Raw genomic sequence first — 23,819 nt, 5'->3', positions numbered from 1 at the left:
GAGTAGACCCTGAGCTGCTCTTCAGAGAATGAACAACATGAGGATCTGCCTGATAACTTACTTCTTTGTATCCTCAATGGCTGGCACATATGGCCCAGTCATTCTCAATTTGGACTGCACACCAAAATGACCAGAGGAGGCTTTCTGTTCTGTTTGTTTTGCTTTGCTTTGTTTTGTTTAAATACAGTCTCCCTGACACTACTGAAAACCTACTGAATCAGATTCTCCAGTCACAGAATCCAAGTCCCTGAACTTTTAAAATGACTCTGATAGAGGTTCCCCCAACTTTAGCCCAAGATGGGACACACTGTTGGCTAAAAAATAAAAGATTCAAGCAAGTTATTTCTGAAATTTTTGTGTAGAGGTCTAGAACACAAACTATTAATTCCTGACTTTACTTGTAAACACTCTATTAAAAGTATCACCAAATTTTCTTTTCACGACCACTAAAGCTTTCTCCCTTTGCTGGCCATGGTTCCATCCAACTGTGGAATAATGGATTGATTATCAGAGAAATCCAGGAAAAAAACTCATTTCATGCTCTACAACTTTAATTAAACTACTTATAATTCTGTAACAGCTAACTCTTCTATATAATCTCCCAAAGTTCTTCCAAGTTTATTCCATTCAAGTAGGCCGAAAATGTTTATAGTATACTTACACATTTTGATTTTATTAATTAAAACTTTCTTTGAGGTATTTACTATCTCTATCATTGGGAACTAGGAGGACTATGCCAAGTTTCGTATTAGCAGAGACCTGCAGATTGAAGCTATTATTTTTTTCAACCAAGTGAAATTTTTCTTTCAGGACATAATTTCTATAGTCAATAGGATCTACATTATGCAGATATATCTTTTGTATCAACGGTAAAAGGAAACATGCATATTTCTAAAAATGTTATGCAATGTACTGTAGCAGATAGAAAACAGATGGATATTATTCTTCTAAGACAGTGGCTGCTGTACTTGAGAGACAAACTGAAGCATTTGACCTGTTTCAGGTTAATCTAGGTATTTTTTGCATTCTTTGCTCTTTTCTTTCTTGTACATTTCAAAAAACTAGCTTTTATCACAAACTCAATAATGATTATTTTCACTACTGTAATTTACAGTGATCTTTGAAATCAGCAAGCTTTTAAAAATGTAGTTTCTAATTATAAAAGGTAATAAATGGCCAGGTGCGGTGGCTCACGCCTGTAATCCCAGCACTTTGGAAGGCCGAGGCAGATAGATCACGAGGTCAGGAGATAAAGACCATCCTGGCTAACACGGTGAAATCTCGTCTCTACTAAAAATACAAAAAATTAGCCGGGTATGGTGGCAGACACCTGTAGTGCCAGCTACTCAGGAGGCTGAGGCAGGAGGATGGCATGAACTGGGGAGGTGGAGTTTGCAATGAGCTGAGATCGCACCACTGCACTCCAGCCTGGGCGACAGAGCGAGACTCTGTCTCAAAAAAAAAAAAAAAAAAGTAATAAATATTTAATGTAAGAAAAATTTGAAATTAAAGTATGAAGAAAAATTATAGGTATCCAGATAAAAACCACTACTGTCATATATGTATTTCTTTTGCATTTTTCTATGCATATAAATAACATAATTGAGAGCATGTTGGATATACTTTTTTACATCCTAAATTTTAAAATTATTTGTAGTGGACTTTTTTCCTGTCATTACAATTTCTTTAAAAGCTACTTTTAAATGGCTACATAATATCTAATTTTGTAGGTGTTTCATAATTTAACAATTTCCTTATTATTAAATATTTGTTTTCTAAATGGGGCTATCACAATATTGATAAGTCAGCTTTTAAAAAGCTGTTTTCTCACCCAGCAGTAGCCAGAATATGTACTGGTTATCTAAGATGAAGTGTAATCCATAAATATACAGCTCACATCTTTTTTTTCTTTTTTTCTGTTTCTCTTTTTTTTTTTTTTTCCTGAGATGGTCTTGCCTTGTCTCCCAGGCTGGAGTGCAGTGGTGCGATCTCGGCTCACTGCAGCTTCCATCTCCCGGGTTCAAGCAATTCTCTGCCTCAGCCTCCCAAGTAGCTGGGATTACAGGCGCCCACCACCACACCAAGCTAATGTTTGTATTTTTAGTAGAGACAGGGTTTCACCGTGTTGGCCAGGCTGGTCTTGAACTCCTGACCTCATGATCCCCCCGCCTCGGCCTCCTAAAGTGCTGGGATTACAGGCGTGAGCCACTGCGCCAGCCAGCTCACATCTTTCAGAGATGTTTCAAGAAATCTAAAAGAGCCCTTAGTTTCAAAATGTCAGTATATCTTCACCTTTTTAACTAACTTTAAAATCATTTTTACATATCATTCTTCATTTTTTACACTGAAGAATTATCTTCCAAGTCATTAAAGCAGAGGTGCGACTAAAGTGTTTCACAACTGGAAGAATTATTATTTTAAAATCTGTGCTGAATTTCAGAGATCATTTCCTTCTGGTTTGAATCAAATTCCAAGAATCTGGGCGTTTTATTATATTCCTTTCCAAATTCCTCCTTCCTCTCTATTCCAATATCTAAAACTTAACAACATAGTAAAAGTGACCAATACTATTTTTTACAACTTTACTCAAGAGATTGCTTAATGTTAATATTTTAGTTCCCATTTTGTTCATTTCACTGTTCAAATTTCAGCACTTGGCCCTTTGGGAGTACTTAAAATGAACATTCTAATTTTAGAGCAGTCGTGAATTTTTTGCTTAATATATAATTCATATTTGCAAAAGACAGTCTTTCTTTCTTTTCAAAAATATCTAGCTCATGTTATTTTTCCCCAATTTTATGTATCACTTGAGCTTGTTATTTTGGGGGATTTCATTAGACAGGTGCTCATTTAAAAAAAATACAGCAACATTTAGCTTTATAATCAGCCTCATTTTGAAAGGAATTCCACAGTATAGAGCTTAACATTTTAGTTAGCAGATTAAGTACCCACTACATACATCACTCTACTAGAGCAAATGTTTTACCATTATATTTGAAAAAGGCAATGAAGCAACAACATTAAAAACATTTTAAAATAACTCTTCCATTTTATCCCTTAGAGCAATTTTTAAAGTATTGGAAAAAAATGTATTTAATTTCACTGATGTCTAGTTTAGTGCTATGTGTTGAGTGGGATTAGCTTTGAATCTAGTGCTACTAAATGTCAAAATATAAAAATGTTAAAGATAGAATAATGTGTCCACTACAGTATGCTGATTGATGAAACTGCACCTCTATTTTGGAAGTACATATCTTGTGACATTTAAATCTACACATGTCTAATAATAAATTCAAGGTATTTTTTGTAGCTAGAAAAAAAATCCTAGCATTATGTAAGATATTATCTTTTCTTTTAAGACACAATATAAACAACTTATCTTTTATAATAATAGAAACAGAGGAGATAACCTAAAATAAGAACTTTATTTCCTCTTCTACTGTAGCTTGTGTTTTTGCTAGGTTGGTATCAGTAACAAGGAATATTAGAGAGTCATTTTCAATTAAAGTTGTTTTTCAGCTTTTGACCATAGTTAAATAGGTTAAATACAACAATAAGATTGAATTGTCTACACTGATTATTACATCAAGCTTCTAGGACCTTCCTTTTCATATTCAAATAAGCTCTATATGAAATCTTTGCTCAAAATAACTGACTTACCCCATCTTTGACTCTGTCACACAAGGCTAAACAGTCTATGCTACTGTCTCAAATATTTCCCAGCAGAACTACATTATTGAATATGCACTGTAGTATCTTTAAATCAAATCCCCTGTCTTTTACTTCTTTGTATCAATTTTCTACAGAGTATTGAGAACATTGCTGAAGGTAAAAGTTTTTCAGCATTCAGCCTAGTTGGGCTAAATCAGATGAACAGGATTTCATTGTTGGTAAATATTCCTTGTCAATTATTTTGTTAAATGCGGCCCATGTGGATAGTAAAAAAACCCAGTCACAGATCGAATGTGACACCATAAGCCATATATAGGACCCTTGGGCTACATGAAAAGGAGAATTGAACAACCACTTAAGAAAATTAGAGAGGTTAGTGTGAGGATAACCAAAGTGCAGCTCAATACAGATCTACTCAAAAAATGCTTTCTGTCCTAAAAACTCTGAAAGAAAGAGCCAGTCTCCCCTCTCTAAATCTGCAGTTAAAGGAAACCAAAGGTTCTAGAAACTGGTGTATGTGGGCACACCTAAGATGAGTTAGAGTAGCCCTACAATTTCAAGAATTACAATATTTGAATCAAAAGGAACTGTAGAAGTTATCCAGTTCTACTTCTTCATTTAACAACTCAGGAAATAGGTCCAAAGATGTTAGTCAGTTGTTCAAGGCCATAATGCTAAACAGAACTGGAGCTGGTTACCAGCATCAGAAACTTCTTTCAGACCAGAGTTTTATTCCATCTGGTACCTGTCAGTTGTCAGTTCCCAGAAAAACATATTCAAAGACAAACGAATTAAAGCCTAATTATTATAAATTCTAAGTAGTATCCACAGAAGATCATGCTATTTGACATTTGACAATGAAAAAGTAATAAACTTTTCTTAGCAGCCATGATCATAAACATTTAAACACAGGAAAAAATAGTAGATAAAGCAAAAAAAAAAAATAGAATGGTATTTTAAATTCTCCCTTGAAGTTTTGAAAAAAATTAGAAGTCAAGTGTAGTGGCATGTGCCTATAGTCCCAGATACACTGGAGGCTGAGGCAGGAGGATAACTTGAGCCCAGGAGTTGGAGGTTGTAGTGTGCTATGATTGCACCTGTGAATTGCCACTGCACTCCAGCCTGGGCAATATGGCAAGACCCCATCTCTTTAAAAAATAATTAGAGGAATGGTACCTCACAATCCTCAAAATAATTTATACTTTTAGAATGTCAGATTATAGAACAGTAAAAAAAAAAAACCTAAAGAAACTTAATGCAGAAAATATTTCTCGTAAGAAAATAATACACAGAATCAGCCAGGTGCAGTGGCTCATGCCTGTAATCCCAGCACTTTGGGAGGCCGAGGCAGGAGAATTGCTTAAGCTCAGGAATTCAAGACCAGCCTGGGCAACATGTCAAAACCCCGTCTCTACAAAAAATACAAAAATTAGCAGGGCATGGCACATGCCTGTAGCCCCAGCTACTTGGAAGGCTGAGATGAGAGGATTGATTGAGCCGAGATTGCACCACTGCACTCCAGTCTGGGCAATACAGCGAAACCCTGCCTCAAAAAAAAAAAAAAAGAAAGGAAAAGAAAACAATACATAAAATTATTCATTTGGACTAATCACCATTAAAAATACTCTGATAACATGATGTGTTTAAATAAATAAAATTCCCTGAATATTTTATCAGAGATCCATGAGCTACACAACAGCTTTAATTCAGGGTTAACTTTAAATATAATATTTAACTATTTTCTATTTGGCATTCAAAGCAATAAAAGTGGGAGGTGAGGCACAAGAGGGCATCCCTGATCCTCAAGTACATGTATGTGCAATACGGTATAGTGAATATGAGGGTTCAACTAAATGAGAATAGAAGAGACCATCATTGATGGCAGTATGAAAATACACACTATATAAGGAAAGTAAGCAAATAAATGGCTTATCTGTGCTGAACTGCACACTATTTATAACTAATATGGTAAAACCTGTGGAAATCCAAGAGAATTTAAAATATTAATGTTCAATTTATATTATTTATAAGTAAAAGTAAAGTACATGTTTAAACAATCAAAGATCCTTAAAGACTGTTGTACTTTGTTCAGATTTTTAAAACATAGACATAAAATGCATTTTGTCTCTTTAGTGTTATATTCTACATCCTCTCGTATATGTATAATATTTTGGAAACTTTTATTGTTTCTTAACTGGTTTTTTGATGGAAAACACATTTTATTTGGCTATAGGAAGGCAGTATATATGGACATTTCCCACTCTAATGTCATGAGATCATGTCTCTCCCTAAAACCATCTCAGTAGTTGTTGCCAGCACACAGTATGTTTTATAAACATTGGTTAAAAAGAAGAATGAGCTGAGTCTTCTCATTAAACATTACAAATGCAGATTGACTTTGTGTCTTATAAAGGGTTAGTGGCTATTACATGCCACATAAATCAGAGGCAATATAGAGTGGTGAAAAAGAGTCCTGGGCTTAGAGGCGAGAGACGAGTTCCAGACCTAATTTTGCCACTAACTGGAGAGAGGAAGAACTTTTACTCCTATAATACTTAAAATAATATCATTGGACCAAATGATCTGAAAAGGCCCTTCCCAAGAAATCTAAAATTCCATAATGTTATTATTCAGCTCTAAGTATAATAAATTATTATTCAACTCTAAATATAATAAATTATTATTCAACTCTAAATATAATAAATTATTATTCAACTCTAAATATAATAAATTATTAATAGCTATAAGAAAGAAAAGCTATAGTTAGGCTGACAGATTTACTAATCAAAGTGATATTTATTCTTGCATTAAGATATTCCATTTTCATTAATGGCAGATATAATGCATTTAAAGTTCGCTTTTGTATTTCTCAACTGGAACATTAGTTTGGCCACACTGCTACATTTGCAAAACACTTAGTAAAATTAAAGCAAAGAAATGATTATTTTCTATGACAGGAGTTTAAATAAAATGCTGGTTTACGAATTTTTTACTTGTTACTTTTTGTTAAGGAAAATAAATTTGGTATTATACTTATTTCATTTGTCTTATGAAAAATAAAGAGAATATTGAAAGTTTTATGTATCTCACACTGTTAATACTTAGGCACATTAAAAATAAATATACATGAAAATTAGTATATACATTAATTATATTAAATTGGCTTTCATAAAATAAACTAATTGTTTTATTTCCTTACCTGACACGTTGGACTTCAACCGACACTAATGACCATCAACGAGTGAGTTTCTATAGAGTTTTTAATTTAAAATAATGCTTGTTTTTATATACATTAAAAATAGTTAACATGTACAAATAAAAATAACTGTGATAAAGAGATAAAAGCTGAGTAACACTAATGGAGGTACAAATTATAAAATAATAAATTGCTTTAATGCTATACCCTGCTCCATGTAACTGCTACAAGTCTTCACTATCACCTACAAATCCATCTAATACAAAAGATGCTATTGCCAATTGTCAATATGGAGCTAAAGGTGGAAGATGATATTAGTATGCATATTCCAGTATACTAAGAAATTTCTTCTAAGCTGAGAAAAGGTCTACTTTAGTCAGGCTTAAAAGGGTATTTCCATGTGGAAAATGATAAATAACTCTTTATTAACTAAAAATTGAAAGAAAATAGAAATTCCATAGAAAGCAGAAGTAATCAGGGGTCAATTAAAGCAGAGCATATTACCACCCCTGATTAGCTATATATAAACTCAAATAATTATGCAGATATAATCATATGCAAACATGAATTCCACGTTCGAGAAGTAGCCAAATAAACAACAGCCAAGCAAACAAACAAGTGGGAATTTAGAAAAACAAACTGTCAAGGAAAATCTTCAACAAATTTTCAAAAACAGAAAGCAAACAGCATGAAAATGAAAGGATACAAAAAATCATTTGCAATCCAAAACTATTCATTCTGTTGATATGCCAAATAACATTCAAAACACTTAAGAAGACAGTAGATCGCATCATTAATATTACCGCCATGCTTTTTAGTTTTATTTGTTAGAGTGTGGCATCATTCCCCTCTCTATTCTTCAAACAGGAAAAATAATATTCACTCAGACAACAAATGCAGCAGCCATGGTGAAGGCGATCATAGAAAACTAGTGTCCGGACTTGGATGTTTCCGCCATGTCTCCCCACTACTGTCAAATAGCTTACATTCAGAGTGAGAGTGGGTGCGACAAATCTGGGAAGGTGACTTGATCATCTTTTTTTTTTTCACTAAATGAAAACTTGTTGATGTCACTTTCCCACTTATGTTCTTTCGGGTGCTTTCATAACCTGAATTATTTATGCAAGATGCCAAATGCATCAAGCTATCTTCATTCCACCCTCCCTGAGCTGGAGCAGACTTCAACCATCACCTCAGGAGCACGCTAGTCCACTGAGCTTGGCTGAGCTCAGAGCCCTTCTCAAGACTTTTCCAGGAAGCTGCCCCTGATCAGTCAGATGGCCTGTGTAATAAAACCCATTTACCTTTTGAATAGGTGACTACTCAGAAGAATGCTTTGACTAAAAGCATACGTAAAGAACTGACAGGTAAAGCAGGGTCAGAGAAGAAAGATGTTGATAGTGCCAGTCCAAGCAAAGGAAGCAATAAGCAGGCCCCAAATCTCCAGCGCTCCAATCCTGGTAGCCAGATAATCTTTTTTATGAAGGTAGTGCTTTGAGGTACTAGGCTGATGCCATTGACAATCGAATTATATTATTGTTTCCCCTTCTTCTGGTCTCGTGCTTATGTAAAAACCTGTTGGCTAGTATTTTGTTCCCACATAGTTTTATCGACCCATAAAGTCAGAACACCAAATTAATTTGGCACAACTATTCAAATTTTATGTGACAATACATACTGAAAGTCCATATTATACATCACTTCCTGTGAGGTTACTTAATGTGAATTCACCCCTAAGAGACTGCTCTCTTCTTAGTGCACTGAAAAACTTAGTTTCTGAGCCTACAAAGTAAGGATTCAATGCTGAACCATGATAAATCCCCAAGATATGTATGTCATCTAATAATATATCTTAATAACCAAACAGTTGAGGTTTATTGTCACTGCCACTTCTTTCTCTTTAGACTTTCAACATGTAACACATGGAATAAAGGTCCGTCATGAACTGAGCTCCACCTTTTTTTCTTTCCAATTTTTACCTCCAGTCTAGTCCTACAGTTTGTATCAGCCACAGGAATTCCAATCATGGCAGTGTTGGTGGTGGAGGATAAGTATATTGCTTCAGGACATCAAATCTAAAGTTATAAAGCAAAATCTTAAATAGGAGAATAAGCAACAACATTGGAAATTGGGAGCATTAAAAGTTTGTAGAATTGACCAGGGTGTAATATGAAAAGGAATGCATTTTAGATCCAAGAGGGTTATCAATAAAGAGTCTGTTAGAAGCTCTTTTTCATTGTGGTGCTTGTCACTTTAGCAGAAAGTTGGTAGCATAAAGCAGTTGTGTGGTTCTTGGACACCACAGCTCAAACCTATCTTGTCCACAAACCATGAGGTCTAGCTATCTGGAATGACTTGCTGCTCTGGAATTTGCATGTTTCACACATCCCCCTGCCTTTGCATATGCATTTCCTAATTTCCAGAACATCCATTGGTCTTTATTCAAGCCATGCCTCTCTGCTCCCATAGCATTTAAGGCACTGGAATTTAAGTTGTCCCTATATATTTTCTCTATGATTCTAAGTTCCTTAAAATCAGGGCCCTGTTTAAGACATCTTAATGCCACTGAAGTATCTATCACAGTACTTTATATATAATGAGATATATAATTTGATAATTAAATTGCTTATTAAAATACATTGAGTTGAATATATTCTCATAAATTCTCACCTATTCATTTATCTGACAAATGTGTATCAGAGTTTTGGGGTTTTGTTTGCTTTTTACTTTTTTAAGGTGTCTGACCTTGTGCTAGGAATGGGAGATATTAAAGGGACTCAATCCCAGCCATTAAGGAGAATGAGGTCTTGCTAGAAAGTTGACACTTTTACTCGCAGTAACATCGCTATCCAAACTGCTACCAAATATACAGACTACAAATGTTTCATTGAAATACTTAAATATTTAATAGATTAAAGGCAGGAATTTTATTTACGCATTGATTATTCAAGTTTTTACAGATCAGTTTCCTCTGCTTCATAACTGTAATTTAGATGTAGAATTATGATGCACATTAAAGGTGATTTTGATTAATAACCCCACATTCTGCTATTTTCTATCACTGAGGCTCACAGTCCTGCTCAGTTATTAAGATGCTTTAGTATAGTGCATTTAGTGCAGTAACTTTCAATAACTGAATTTGGCAGATTTTTGTCACTTATATCCATAAACTATTAGGTTTAATATTAGCCCATTTCCTCATCAGAACCGTGTCAGAACACAAAAATCCTACAGATTCATGTGACTGGTTTATTAACTCAGGAATTGTAACATTCAAAATCCACAAGTAAATGGTCCTGTTTAAGCTATAAAACAAATATATTTTTACTAGGTAGTTTAACAATAACTTTTTATCTTTTTTTTTTTGCGTCTTTACATGCCAAAGATTTATTTCTGATACTTTTATTTTTTTAATTATTATTATTATTATACTTTAAGTTTTAGGGTACATGTGCACAATGTGCAGGTTAGTTACATATGTATACATGTGCCATGCTCGTGTGCTGCACCCATTAACTTGTCATTTAGCATTAGGTATATCTCCTAATGCTATCCCTCCCCCCTCCCCCCACCCCACAACAGTCCCCAGAGTGTGATGTTCCCCTTCCTGTATCCATGTGTTCTCATTGTTCAATTCCCATCTACGAGTGAGAACATGCGGTGTTTGGTTTTTTGTCCTTGCGATAGTTTACTGAGAATGATGATTTCCAATTTCATCCATGTCCCTACAAAGGACACGAACTCATCACTTTTTATGGCTGCATAGTATTCCATGGTGTATATGTGCCACATTTTCTTAATCCAGTCTATCATTGTTGGACATTTGGGTTGGTTCCAAGTCTTTGCTATTGTGAATAGTGCCACAATAAAGATATATGTGCATGTGTCTTTATAGCAGCATGATTTATAGTCCTTTGGGTATATACCCAGTAATGGGATGGCTGGGTCAAATGGTATTCTAGTTCTAGAGCCCTGAGGAATCGCCACACTGACTTCCACAATGGTTGAACTAGCTTATAGTCCCACCAACAGTGTAAAAGTGTTCCTAATGAAACTCACACAACAGTTTTTCTCAATGCAGCAGCTAAATATCAATAACATCTGACAATTAAAAACACCAAAGAGTTACGCAGGAATGGAAAACTTTTTGCATATATTAATTTTTTATGTTTCATATATAAAATTCTGTGATAAAAGACAAATGTTATAGTAAGTATATACTTACATAATAATTATACTAAGCAAATTCATGTGCCCAGAAATAAAATTGCAAAGCCTCAATAATGAAAGCAAACTCAAGATTAAATCCAAAAATAAACTGAAAAAAAAAAGTATTTATTATTTATTTATTGATTTATTTTTTGAAACAGAGTCTCGCTCTGTTGCCCAGGCTGGAGTGCAGTGGTGCAATCTCGACTCACTGCAGCCTCATCCTCCAGGCTCAAGGGCTCCTCCCACCTCAGCCTTCCAAGTAGCTGAGACTGCAGGTGTATGCCACCATGCCCAGCTAATTTTTTTGTATATTTTTTGTAGAGACGGGGATTCACCCCATTGCTGAGGCTGGTGTTGAACTCCTGGACTCAAGCGATGCACCCAGCTCGGCCTCCCAAAGCGTTGGGACTATAGGGATGAGCCACTGCACCTGGCCAAACGAAAAAATAATTCATACTATCTTGCTACCAGTCTTTAAAATTTAAAATAGACCCCATTTTATATTTTTCTTTGAAACTTATCCTTTAAAAACATCTATTTAAAGTCTTATTTTTCTGTTGGGCCTCCTGTTCTTGGTAAAGTGGTCTTTAGATCAAGTTTGATGTACACAAATACCATTTATTTGTCTATCCCAGTACATCTGCTGAGCTCCCATCGTGAACTTTGAGTCCCTGAGGATCCTGAAGTTAAGAAGATCCCTGCTCTAAAAAATATGTAAGCTGTATAAAGAACAGTAACAACTAGGAAAGGCATGAAAATCTAATTTCTGTAACTCAGTTCAATTCAGTAGAACTCACAGCCTTATTATCTGGGGAAAATCAGAACATATAGGCCCTAAATTTAGTCATAAACTTTAGTCTAGATGTATTTTCCAGTAATTATTCAGGAGAAAGCGGTAGTCATGGGGACTCAGCCCCAGAGGCAGCCGTCACTTTCCATTATATCAGCCTCTGCTGCATTAAGCTTTCCAAAAATAGAATTCACATCTTCAAATTCATGTATTCTTCAGGTATGCCCAACAGACTTTTCCCCCAATGGACAAACATTATGTTCTTACCCTTGACAATCATTTCAACTGTGATACAGGAATTTGATTCTGAAAAACAGGGGTAGGATCGGCTCTTTCCAGCCCCTTCTAGCTCTAAATTTTAGGAAACAGTGGGTGCCTCTTCTTCCCAATATGAAGCCACATGGGCTGGGTCATTTTGTTTTCCTCAGATCACAGAAAGAAAAGTAAGCAAATAAGGGAAAAATCAGATTTTAGTTCACTTTTTTTTCTTTTCTTTTTTTTTTTTTTTTGAGACGGAGTCTTGCTCTGTCACCTAGGCTGGAGTGCAGTGGCGCCATCTCGGCTCACTGCAAGCTCCTCCTCTGGGTTCAAGTGATTCTTCTACCTCAGCCTCCCGGGTAGCTGGGATTACGGGCTTGTGCCACCATGCCTGGCTAATTTTATTGTATTTTTAATAGAGACGGGTTTCATCATGTTGGCCAGGCTGGTCTCCAACTCCTGGCCTCAAGTGATCTGCCCACCTCAGCCTCCCAAAGTACTGGGATTACAGGCGTGAGCCACGATGCCCAGCCAGATTTTAGTTCACTTTAGATACCATATGCACACCTAATTTTACCCTACGCCAATTTTGTAAATGACTGATATAATAACAGTAACACAAATGGGTTTTTCATTATTATCTTTATATAAAACAATTATAGATGTATTTAGATACGTAAGTTATAGTTTGACTTGATCATTAAAAGCATGAGTTTTGGAGTCAGACAGGTGGATTTGAAGTCTACTTGAACCACCACTGATGTGACCCAAACAAGTTACAGAAGCCCGTTTCCACTTTCACAAAATGAGGATAATAAAAATCTACCTAAAAAGAAACCCCAAAAAAACTATCTCAAAGTGTGATGTGCCTGAGTTCCTTAGTAGAAAGTAAGAATTATAGATGTTACTATTACTCAACAAAATATTCCCGTCAAAAAAAAGACAGGATAAATATCCAAGAAAAGTTATCTAATATTTAAAAATATATATAGAAAAAATATTTCAAAATGCTGTATTTATCTAAATTCCATGGCAAATTGACTCATTTTTATAAGGTTTGGATCTCTTTCAAACTCTAGTCCATGCACTATGTTATAACTTCTCTATGATTTCCAAATAGGGCTTTCAAGTTACTGAACAAAAATAGGTATATCTGTACAACTTTATGACGCATATCTAACAAGTTTATAGATGAGGCAATCTGTAAATTTGTACAAATGAGGGAAAGAGAGGCTATAAACATATTTTTTAACCATCCAGAGAATTCAAGGTATTAAACTCATATACAGATTCCAAAACTTAACTGAGCAAAATTCAAAAACATATAGTTTCAAAATGTATTATTCAAAAATTAATCCTGATCAGAAACACAGTATTAAGAAAGTTTGGAATAAGTAAAAGTACAAAGTAAAATCAATTGTTTCAACATTAAAGTATACTGTGTACAGGAGGCTGAGGTGGTAGGATCGCTTGAGCCCAGGAGTTCAAGGCAAGCCTGGGTAACACAGAGAGACTGATAATATTGACTTTATGTATTCAACAGGAAAAATAATTATACTAGTCAAAATCCTTTACAATAAGCTTCATTGTACCGTAAAACTCTACATTACAGAAAGGTAATTAAGTACCCATTACTGGCCATTTACATAAATTTTAATATTCAAGTAATATTTAATATAGCACTATGCTATTATCAAATAATTTGGATGGTTAGAATGGGATTGATCCTAGCAACAATAGATATGAAGAACTCTGTACTCTACCACTCGAGCTAATATGAGTTTTTTTATGGTTACATAGGCATCCTGAGCCTATGTAGTGTACCTTGTTCCAATCATCTACATATTATAACATAAAATTATAAATTTGGAAAAAACCTTAGAGACTTGAGGGGATTTTCAGTCTAGTGCTTCCCCCACCCCACCCTACCCCCACCAACATTCATTACATCATGTCTTCCTAGATGTAGTCATTTCTAGAACCTGAAAATTATTTTTTAATATTTATTTATTTATTTATTTTAGAGACATGGTCTCACTATGTTGCCCAGGCTGGACTTGAACTCCTGGGCTCTAGCTATCCTCCCACCTCAGCCTCCCAAGTAACTGGGACTAGAACCTAAAAATTATTTAATTTACATATACGTATCTCTACTTCACTCTGGTCACATGGCTGACTTCTTCCTAATAATATCAAAATAAATTAGGCTGCTCACAAATTTGGTCTTCTAGAAACCATAGTGTGGTGTATCCTCTATTAAGCTCTCATAATTGTGTGATATTTTCCAGGTTACTTTTCTAGGAATACATATTTTTACTTTGGGATTCCCCACTTATAAGAAAATGGGAGGGATAGGAAAATCACAATATACACCGCCCCTTACCAAACTCAAAAAATGGCAACTAGATTCATTTTCTTAAATTCAATATTACACGAGTGAAATTTTGCTTGGGAACTTTTAAGTAGGAATAAATGGCTTCTAAAGTAATATGTTTTATCAGGGTATCAGGGTTTGGTCATCTTTTCACAGAAAATAAGTATGTTTGGAAAAAACTGGCTCACATAACCGGTTCCTCCTTTTTTTCCAATTGTTGTCACTTAAAAAATATTCGTCACAAAGTGGAAAATTTGTTTTGAACTGCACTTGCCGTCCCTAAAGTGCCACATCAGTTTCTTTTTTTTTTTTTTTGAGACGGAGTCTCACTCTGTCACCCAGGCGGGAGTGCAGTGGCACCATCTCGGCTCATTGCAAGCTCCGCCTCCCGGGTCCACACCATTCTCCTGCCTCAGCTTCCCAAGTAGCTGGGACTACAGGCACCCGCCACCACGTTTGGCTAATTTTTTGTATTTTTAGTAGAGACGGGGTTTCACTGTGTTAGCCAGGATGGCCTCGATCTCCTGAACTCGTGATCCACCTGCCTCAGCCTCCCAAAGTGTTGAGATTACAGGCGTGAGCCACCGCGCCCAGCCCACATCAGTTTCTTAACAACAAAGACATAATTATTAGCACAATAATCAATTAAATAGACGTATTTTTAGCTAACTCACTTTAAAAACTTAAACTATTTTTCTAGCTAACTGAAATATTCTCTAAATATCTGATGTACATAGCTTTTTTCTTTTTTTATCTCAATGACCTGACAAAACATATTATATAGAGCAACTTTAGCTTCTCCCTAGTGTCAGTGACAACATAATAAGGAAAAACATAGCAACAAAGTTTGTTTAAAAATATATTGATAATGGCAGCCAGGTGTGGGCACGCACCCATAGTCCCAGCTATTATTCAACAGGCTGAAGTGGGAGGATCTCTTGAGCCCGAGTTCAAGTCCAGCTTGGGCAACATAGTGAGATATATCGCTCTGTTGCCCAGGCTGGAGTGCAGTGGCTCGATCTCCGCTCACTGCACACTCCGCCTCCCGGGTTCACGCCATTCTCCTGCCTCAGCCTCCCGAGTAGCTGGGACTACAGGCGCCAACCACCACGCCCTGCTAATTTTTTGTATTTTTAGTAGAGACGGGGTTTCACCGTGTTAGCCAGGATGGCTAACTAGATTGGTTAACCAGATCTCCTGACCTCGTGATCCGCCCGCCTCAGCCTTCCAAAGTGCTGGGGTTACAGGCGTGAGCCACCGCGCCCAGCCGAGATATATCATCTCTTAAAAAAAAAAAAAAAAAAAAAAGGCACCATCCTGGCCAACATGGTGAAACCCCGCCTCTACTAAAATCTCTACTAAAAATACAAAAATTAGCTGGGCATGGTGGCTCATGCCTGGAATCCCAGCTACTCGGGAGGCTGAGGCAGGAGAATTGCTTGAACCCGGGAGTCGGAGGTTGCAGCGAGCTGAGATCGTGCCACTGCACTCCAGCCTGGCGACAGAGCGAGACTCCATCTAAAAAAAAAAAAAAAGCAAATGGCAAATAATAAACAAAAGTCTTCAAATTATAAACCAAATGGTTTGAGCTTCTGCCAATTATGATAAATTATTTTGGGAGCACAAATGGGTATTAAAAACTTTTTAAAAGAAGGCTAAATATAGAATTCTCTTTCAACATTTTTTTAAACATTGCCTCTAAAATCTCTTAATAGTTGTCTTCCAAATATTATCCTCTTTCTAAGGTAAAAAAGACAAAAGATAATTAGTTCCTCTGGAAGTCTCTATGTTTGCCTGATTGTACTGAGCAGAAATATGCATATTTGCAGATCTGCCAAGTGCAACCCATTTTGCTGGACAATTCCCAGTGCATTGAATCTCTGCCAAAAAAATAAGCTGGGTGTTGAAAGTTCCTTTTTATCCGTCTGCAGAATTTCACTTTCTCCCTCTGCTGGCTGCCACAGACCCCCTTTACAGATATTAGGTTTAGATGTGCAATGAAACACCCATTTGTTCTCTTTAAGTTTTACTATAATGAATACTTCAGTACCCCTTTCTTATAAGTATTTCTCTTTAGAGCAGCTCTCAGTAACGAGTTCACCATTCCCTGTGCAACTGAATAAAGCTTTTCTGTGACAGGTCCTTCCTATAAGATTTGCAACTCTTACCATTATTTAAAGAACTCAGAAGCACTTCTAAAAGCTGTAAGCATTTTACAATGTTTTCTTTGCACCACTGAACAGCCCCAGCTGAGGAAAGCAAAATGAAGAGGGCCAGATTCACGCTGAGGAGGGCATGATCTTTTCTGTGAGATCAGTATTTTCAGATTTAGTTCACTGATTAGGCTAAGTTCCTGTTTCTTTATATGTTTTGCCTCTAAGCATGTAAATGCAGACATTGGCGATCACTGTGATTCATATAAGTTTGTAGAAACTTATGCTTATTCTATTATTTACTTGTTTGCAAAATTTTAAACACTAATATGGTTGATAATAATTAACACAAATTTTACTGTTGTACCCTTAATTAATTCTATGACCATCATAGTAACTATAATAGAGAATTACTAGCATTTCTAGAATTACAATTAATGTGTATGAATTAAATGGAGAAATTGTGGGAAAGGAAGAAAAAAATCTTTGCTTTGAAAAAAGTAAAAAAATGAATGAGCTCATTCGAACTTTGTTCACTTTTATCAGATACCAATACCTTCGACACAGTCTCTGCTATACATAGACTGACCACAAAATAAGGAATTGGTTCCAGGTAGGGTACAGAAACACTCATCACAGAGTGAATACTTTTTCCCCAAAATTCAGTTCTTTTCTTTCAGAAAAATCCGTGCTACTTTGGTTTATTGTTTTCATTTTCATCTTTTTTCGTATAAGGACAGAAAAGAGTTTTAATGTAGATTATAAACCATTTTAACCCAAAACAAAACATAACAAAACAAAAAAATAGTAGGAAACAAAAGAGGATTATTTTCTGTGGTCACAAGAACTGCATATAAAATACAGTTACAGTAATACAAGGATAAGATATCTATTAAGTTTAGATGAGAGACTAGAAATCTCCCATTTGATTTGATGGTTAGAAACACTTAATAAACGGATTAAGATGGACAAACTTAACTCTATCATTACTCCCAATTATGTATATTCTTCAGGAAAAATAATTCCAGAAAATATCAAGCTTCAGTTACCTAAATTTAAGCAAATTATGTTACAATTATTGACCAGAACAAAGGGTGAATATTCCATCACTTCAGGAAATGGCTCAAAGATTACACCTAGTTTACACAAGTAGATGGGAAATTAACACCACTGAAGTACACAAAAGATTTTTGGCACCACATGCGAACAGAAATATACACTTATCAATAATCACGTTAATGCAAGGTATTCTATTCCCCAGTATCTAAAAAGTTTAGTCTTTGCTATTTTCTTCCAGTCGTCCCAGTGGTCCTCCTAGGCCTTGAAAATAACTTTTAAAAACTTGAGACAAAATTTTATATCTGGTCCATATGATTTCATATTTAACCCTTTTAATTATTCTCATTTCCTTTTGTGATTTTCTTCTATATAACTAGAACAAGATTTCATGTGCCAGTAGGTACAGATCTTAATGTGTGGCTCAGGGATATACAGCAGAATAGAAGATGGCAGGGAAACTGGCCAGACTGAGCTGCTTCACCTTCAGCAGGAAATGAGTTTCGGAATGAAAGGGCCCCCCACTCCCAATCAATGCGCCAGACTTACAAAGTCAGGAAAACCATGGGGAGTCCTCAGCCAGCCAGAGATCTTCCTATCTGACCTCAGTATTAACAGCTTTTGGTGGCATAAGTCCTAAGCCCTGCAGAGACAGTCCTCTAATCATTACAGTATTTAGAGGGAAGGTTGAGAGGAAGTGACTAAGGATATAAACCTTCATTGGACTCTCAAAGCCACTTTTTTCTCAGTGAGCCATTGCAGGTATTTGACTTGAGTAGCACTCTCTGATTTTGAAGACCAGCCCTTTTCTTGCTATATCTCTCCCAGTCTCAACTACATCTTATCCTAGCTGTCTGTTTGTTGGATCTGACTTCACCAGCCCATTTTGGTCTTAAAATAAAATGATCTGGATCTGAATTTTGGCTCTGCCACATTTGCTGGTGATTTGCCGTATGAGTTTGACAAGTTACTAAACCTGTATGAGCCTCCATTTCATCAAATATAAAACCAAGTTATAATATCTACCTCATTGCATTGCTGACTATTAACAATAACTCAAGTTAAACTGTTCTCTTTAATTTGTCTTTATAACTCTGTTAGCAAGTTCTTCATACTCCGGTTTAACCCTCTTTTAACCATTTCTTATATTGGCTTTTCTACCTTACCAATACTCTGCTTTCCAACATAAAAGTATGGTTTTCTTGAAAACTTCTATCCCATCTTTATGGATGTTTTCAGCCCTAGGCAAAGTCATACCCTAATGGAAAAGCAACATCCTGGTAACTCATACTACATGCTTTCATGGCTGCTCAATATCAAGGCAGTTAATCCTCCCTGCCACAGTCATATGTCTATCCTTTGAGGATAACGAAGAACAGTTCTACTCATGAGCTTAGTGAAGGGCTCCATATTTACGAACTTTGGTAATCCTGATCAGCAAAATTAATTAAAAGGAGGGCTTGGCTTTCAAATCCCAGATTTGTAATATATTTAGCAGTGATTTTTGTTGAGCTTCCTTGATAAAATTAGTATCTACTATCACTAAAATTATCAATATAAGGTAAGAATTTATACTTTAGGTTAAAGTAGATACTAACCTACCTGTTTTAATTGTAAAGAAAAAAATTATCCTCAAACAACAGTTAAAATTTATCTTAAGAATTTCATGTTTTGATGAAATTCAATACAGTTGTGATCACCTAGAATTGTACTTTTCAAACAATGTTCAATGGAGCCACCAGATTCAATGAGGATGTCTCAGGGGAACTTCCTGAAAGTAGGATGAGGAGGAGGGGAAAGAAGAGGGATAAGTGGGTGGGTTCCACATCCCGCATGCCCACTGCAATCAGAATAGTTCTCTTTGTTAATGCCAGATTTTATTTTTCAAAATGGTTTTGCAGCAAAAAAAAAAAAAAATTTTTAAGTACCTGAACTAAAAGATCCCTTCAGTCTTATAAAGAGCTCTATGCCCTCAAGTAAACACTCCTAAAAGTCAAATGGGAAGCAGAAATTTAGAGTTTCTAGTTAAATGGACATATTAACCTTCTCATAATTCAAAGTTAGCAAACTGAAGTCTTTCATCTTCAGGGCCTGTTTAACACTTTCAGTCTAACTCTACTGTCCAAAGAATGCTTAGCAGAGCAGAAAGAATGTGCCTACCTAAGGACACCTGGGTAAGGACAGCAGGCTCTCTTCAGTCATGGCAAAAAGGACATATATTTTGGAGTGTTAAAGTAATCCTTTCTTCAAGGTCAAAAAGTGTTCTTGAATTTTGCCATGAAAATGCTGTTATTAGGACACATACCAAAACTGAGGACCTAAGAAAAGAAGAGTCAAATCTTTCTTATACCTTCCCTCAAAACAGATTATCCCTGATTTCTGATTTTTAGAGAGTAATATTCATGTATATAATATACTTATAAATTTAAGGAGTTTGATGATACTACAAATTCCCAGTCATCAATACTTGCCTAATCTAATATTGACCTCTTTCTCTCTCATTCTCCATGAACAATACTTCAATCCTTGCCCTTTTCCTCAAATCCTCACTAACTACTCTGGCCACATCTTCTTCACAGAGAAAATACGAACTTTTTCTTGACATCCCTTTCAATTTTCCCTACCAAATCTACAAACCTATCTGTATCTGTATGCATCCTACAGAGATTGCCTTAGCTGTGTTGATGTGTGTGTTGTCCTTCCCACTGGCTATAGGTAATCCCTCTTCCTAGACCACCTCCTCCATCACTTCCTTCCTTTTCAGAAACCCATACCTCCAATCTCTCTCCTTCTTCTGCACTGTTCCCATTAAAATGTAAACATGTTCAAGACTCTCTCATCCCAACTTACCTATCCAGACGCTGGATTCTCCACACTTTTATTTCGTGACAAAATTTTCAAAAAGCTATCTTTTTTGCTAACTCCATTCCCTTATCTCTTATTTACTTCTCAAACTACTCCGGTCTGGTTTCTACCCCTGCTTCTCTACCGAAACTTCCCTTGCCAAAGTTACTGAGGACATTTATATGTAAAACTCCAGTTGGTTTGTTGATGCATTCATCTTCTTTGACCTGGCAGCAACATTTGACGCTCACTACCAAATCATTATTCTTCCCTTCTTTGTCAAGAAGTGGAATTGGTTCTCCTTTATCACACTATAATCACAGATCTTTCCTCCGAGATTCTAAGATTCATCTATCCAACTTCTGACTTAGCTTTTATACCTGGAAGTCTCAAATGAAGCAAAATTTATTGGAATATATTCATATAATAATATTAATTATATAATAAAGCAGAGAAACATCTGCCCTTCTAAAAAGAGCCCAAGCTGGCCAGGCACAGTGACTCATGCCTGTGATCCCAGCACTGTGGGAGGCTGAGGTGGGCAGATCACTTGAGCTCAGGAGCTCACGACCAGCCTGGGCAACATAGTTAGAACCCATCTCTACAAAAAAATTAAAAATTAGTTGGGCATGGTGGTGCATGTCTGTAGTTCCAGCTACTCAGCAGGCTGAGGTGGGAGGATCACTTGGGCCCGGAAGGTGGAGGCTGCATTGAGCCATGATTGTGCCACTGCACTCCAGCCTGGGTGACAGAGGGAGACCCTGTCTCAAAAAACAAAACAAAAACAAAAAGAAAATAGCCCAAGATGATTAATGTTATGTCATTACCAACATTAACAAAATTGTCTAATTCTCCTTTAGCACTCAAAATAATAGCCACAAAGTAGAGAAAATGTATGTTAAATAATTATTATTCAAAGAGGATAAACTTTTAAGTTATTCCCCACTTCTTTTATCTTATCTTCAATAGTACATGACCTGAATTTTGTGAGGCCTTGAGGAAATTTCTAAGCAAAATGAGAAATGCTTTAAAAATTGCAATTTTATTAAAAAGCTAAGTTGATTTCTCCTCTTTTGGCATTCTCGCATAACTTCTGTTCTTGGATTAAATTATTAACTAGTACAAAGGCACCATATATTATTTATTGCACCTGAAACATCATGGATATTTGCATGATTGTCAATGTTAATGGTGTCATACAACTCATCTAATAGTTCACCATGCAATTGTTTCCTCTGTAATCAAATGAGATGATTTTCACAATATTTCGTAGATTCCTTCTAGAAAAGAAACGGATTCTTCTAGATGAGATTCATGACTTAAAAATACAAGCAGATTTCCCCAAATCGTGTGTGTGATATAAATAGACTAAGAATTTTTACATTCCATCATTTAAGTCTAATATTTCCTTCTTCCCTCCTTCCCCTTTATTTAAATGTAGAATCTGGAGAATTCTCCACATGGATGCAATCTATTTGAATTATTTAGAATCAAATCACTTTATTGACAACCTTATAGCAATCAATTTTATAAGTAATTATGAAGATAATGTTCTGATCACAGAAAACAAATTCATAAGCCCTTAGAGAAAATAGATGACTTTGGTGAACAAATCCCAATGTGTTTATTATGTCTATTGTATTCAGATTTCTTTCCTCCACCTCCCTTTTTCCAGCAATGAATACCTTGAGGAAGAGACAATCTATTTACCTTTTCATTCCCAAATGATACCAATGATAATTGCCTAGACTACAGAAAGAAAAGTCTTATAGTATATTACATTTCTTATAATTAAAAAATTGTTAATGCTATAACATCTTTAAATCTGTTTTCATAAAAATTGTTTTTACCAAAATAGTACTTAATTACATTCTAACCTCAGTGTCTTTTTATAAGATTCCTTTAAAGTAATATTTAAAATACCAAAAGTACCTTTTGCAACATGGTGGTCATTTGAAATATCAATTCTTCATGTCTCTTTTCATTACTTACCTAAAAGGATAAAAAAGAGAAAATATTAGAAGTTTGAAATCATTTCAATTTATCATTAAGAACAGTTTCCATATTTCAAATCAAAATAAGCTTATAGCAGGCACTGATGGAGTTCTTCATTTTAAAAAGTCACTATTATAAATGCAAAAGAACAAAGCAAAAATATTTGAACATTTCAAGAGTTCAGTAAAGTAGCCAAAACAGAATGTGATAAAAGATGAAAAATAGCCTATTAACATATAAGAGAAATAGATTTTTAAATATATGAGAATGTCCATTCAATCATAAGTAGATTCATAAGAATCTTGAGACATTATGTTTACTTTCAGAGTCTGTCTAAATGCATGAAAATGCATTGGCTGAAATTGCTGACCAAACAGTATTAAATTGGATAAGCATTCCTAAGCTAACAGTCAATGACAAAAACTAAGAAACGACAGAAGCTTGTGGCCTATCCCTTCTTCTTCCTTTTATAACTGCCATTTTTTAAACATCTACAATATGTCAGAAGCTACACTAGCCATCTCATATATCGTATCTATTTATCCTTCATGACATGTAAAATCGGAATTATTAAGTCTCCTTTACAGGTAAGAAAAACTAAACATCGTAAAGTTTACATGACCTGACCAGCATTGTAAATGCCAGAGCCAGGATATATCCATCTCAGAAGTCTTCTTTTTTTATTATATTTTGCTGCTTCCTTTCAAAAGATTTGATTTATTTACATGTTACATAATATCAAGAGATTGGACAAGTTTTTAATGCCAAAATCTTGTTATATTACATCAGGTTATGCTAACTGCTCACATTATTGTATCACAATATATCAGACTTTCATGAGATTTGATTTCACCTCTGGTATCATTAAGCCACTAACATATGGCCATGCTTCTACTTTATTTTCTCTTATTCTTCAAAGCATATTGGAACTTTAACAGCCATTCACTGACATTCAAGCCCATGAATGGTTATGAAAACATGAAAGACTCAAATACTAAGTGTCAGAAATGATCCAATGACTTAGGATCCCTGGACCAATTATAGCAGAATCACTAAGGGTGCTTTTTCAGAAATCTCAATGTTGAGTCCCACCTCAGTATAATTTTTAAAGACTACACTTTCTACGAACTCTCCAAAATGATCCCTCTGCATATTAAAGCATAGGAAAATATGGCAAGAATCACTGCCTTATACCAGTGGTTCCTAGACCAGCAGAATGAGCATCACCTGGAAACTCATCAGAGATGCAAATTATCGGGCCCCCCTCCA

At 35.5% G+C, this 23,819-nt stretch overlaps 1 protein-coding gene across 4 annotated transcripts in view; it reads right to left on the bottom strand.

The window, feature by feature from the left end:
• Nucleotides 1–23,819, bottom strand: part of ANK2 (ankyrin 2) — a 683,465-nt gene that overhangs the window by 454,930 nt on the left and 204,716 nt on the right. For 3 of the 4 annotated variants that reach the window (XM_063723590.1, XM_063723596.1, XM_063723598.1), the window contains exon 2: nucleotides 22,488–22,547. The exons of the other annotated variant lie outside the window; for it this stretch is intronic. In XM_063723590.1, the coding sequence (XP_063579660.1) occupies nucleotides 22,488–22,508 (21 nt within the window). In that variant the 5' untranslated portion in view covers nucleotides 22,509–22,547. The remainder of the gene's footprint in view (nucleotides 1–22,487; nucleotides 22,548–23,819) is intronic. 4 annotated transcript variants of the gene reach the window in all.

This window comes from Pongo abelii, chromosome 3 (genome assembly GCF_028885655.2).
Source record: "Pongo abelii isolate AG06213 chromosome 3, NHGRI_mPonAbe1-v2.0_pri, whole genome shotgun sequence".
NCBI classification, from domain to species: Eukaryota; Metazoa; Chordata; class Mammalia; order Primates; family Hominidae; genus Pongo; species Pongo abelii.
The sequence above is the reverse complement of the archived record's forward strand: the minus strand, read 5'-3'. Positions and strand labels throughout refer to the sequence as shown.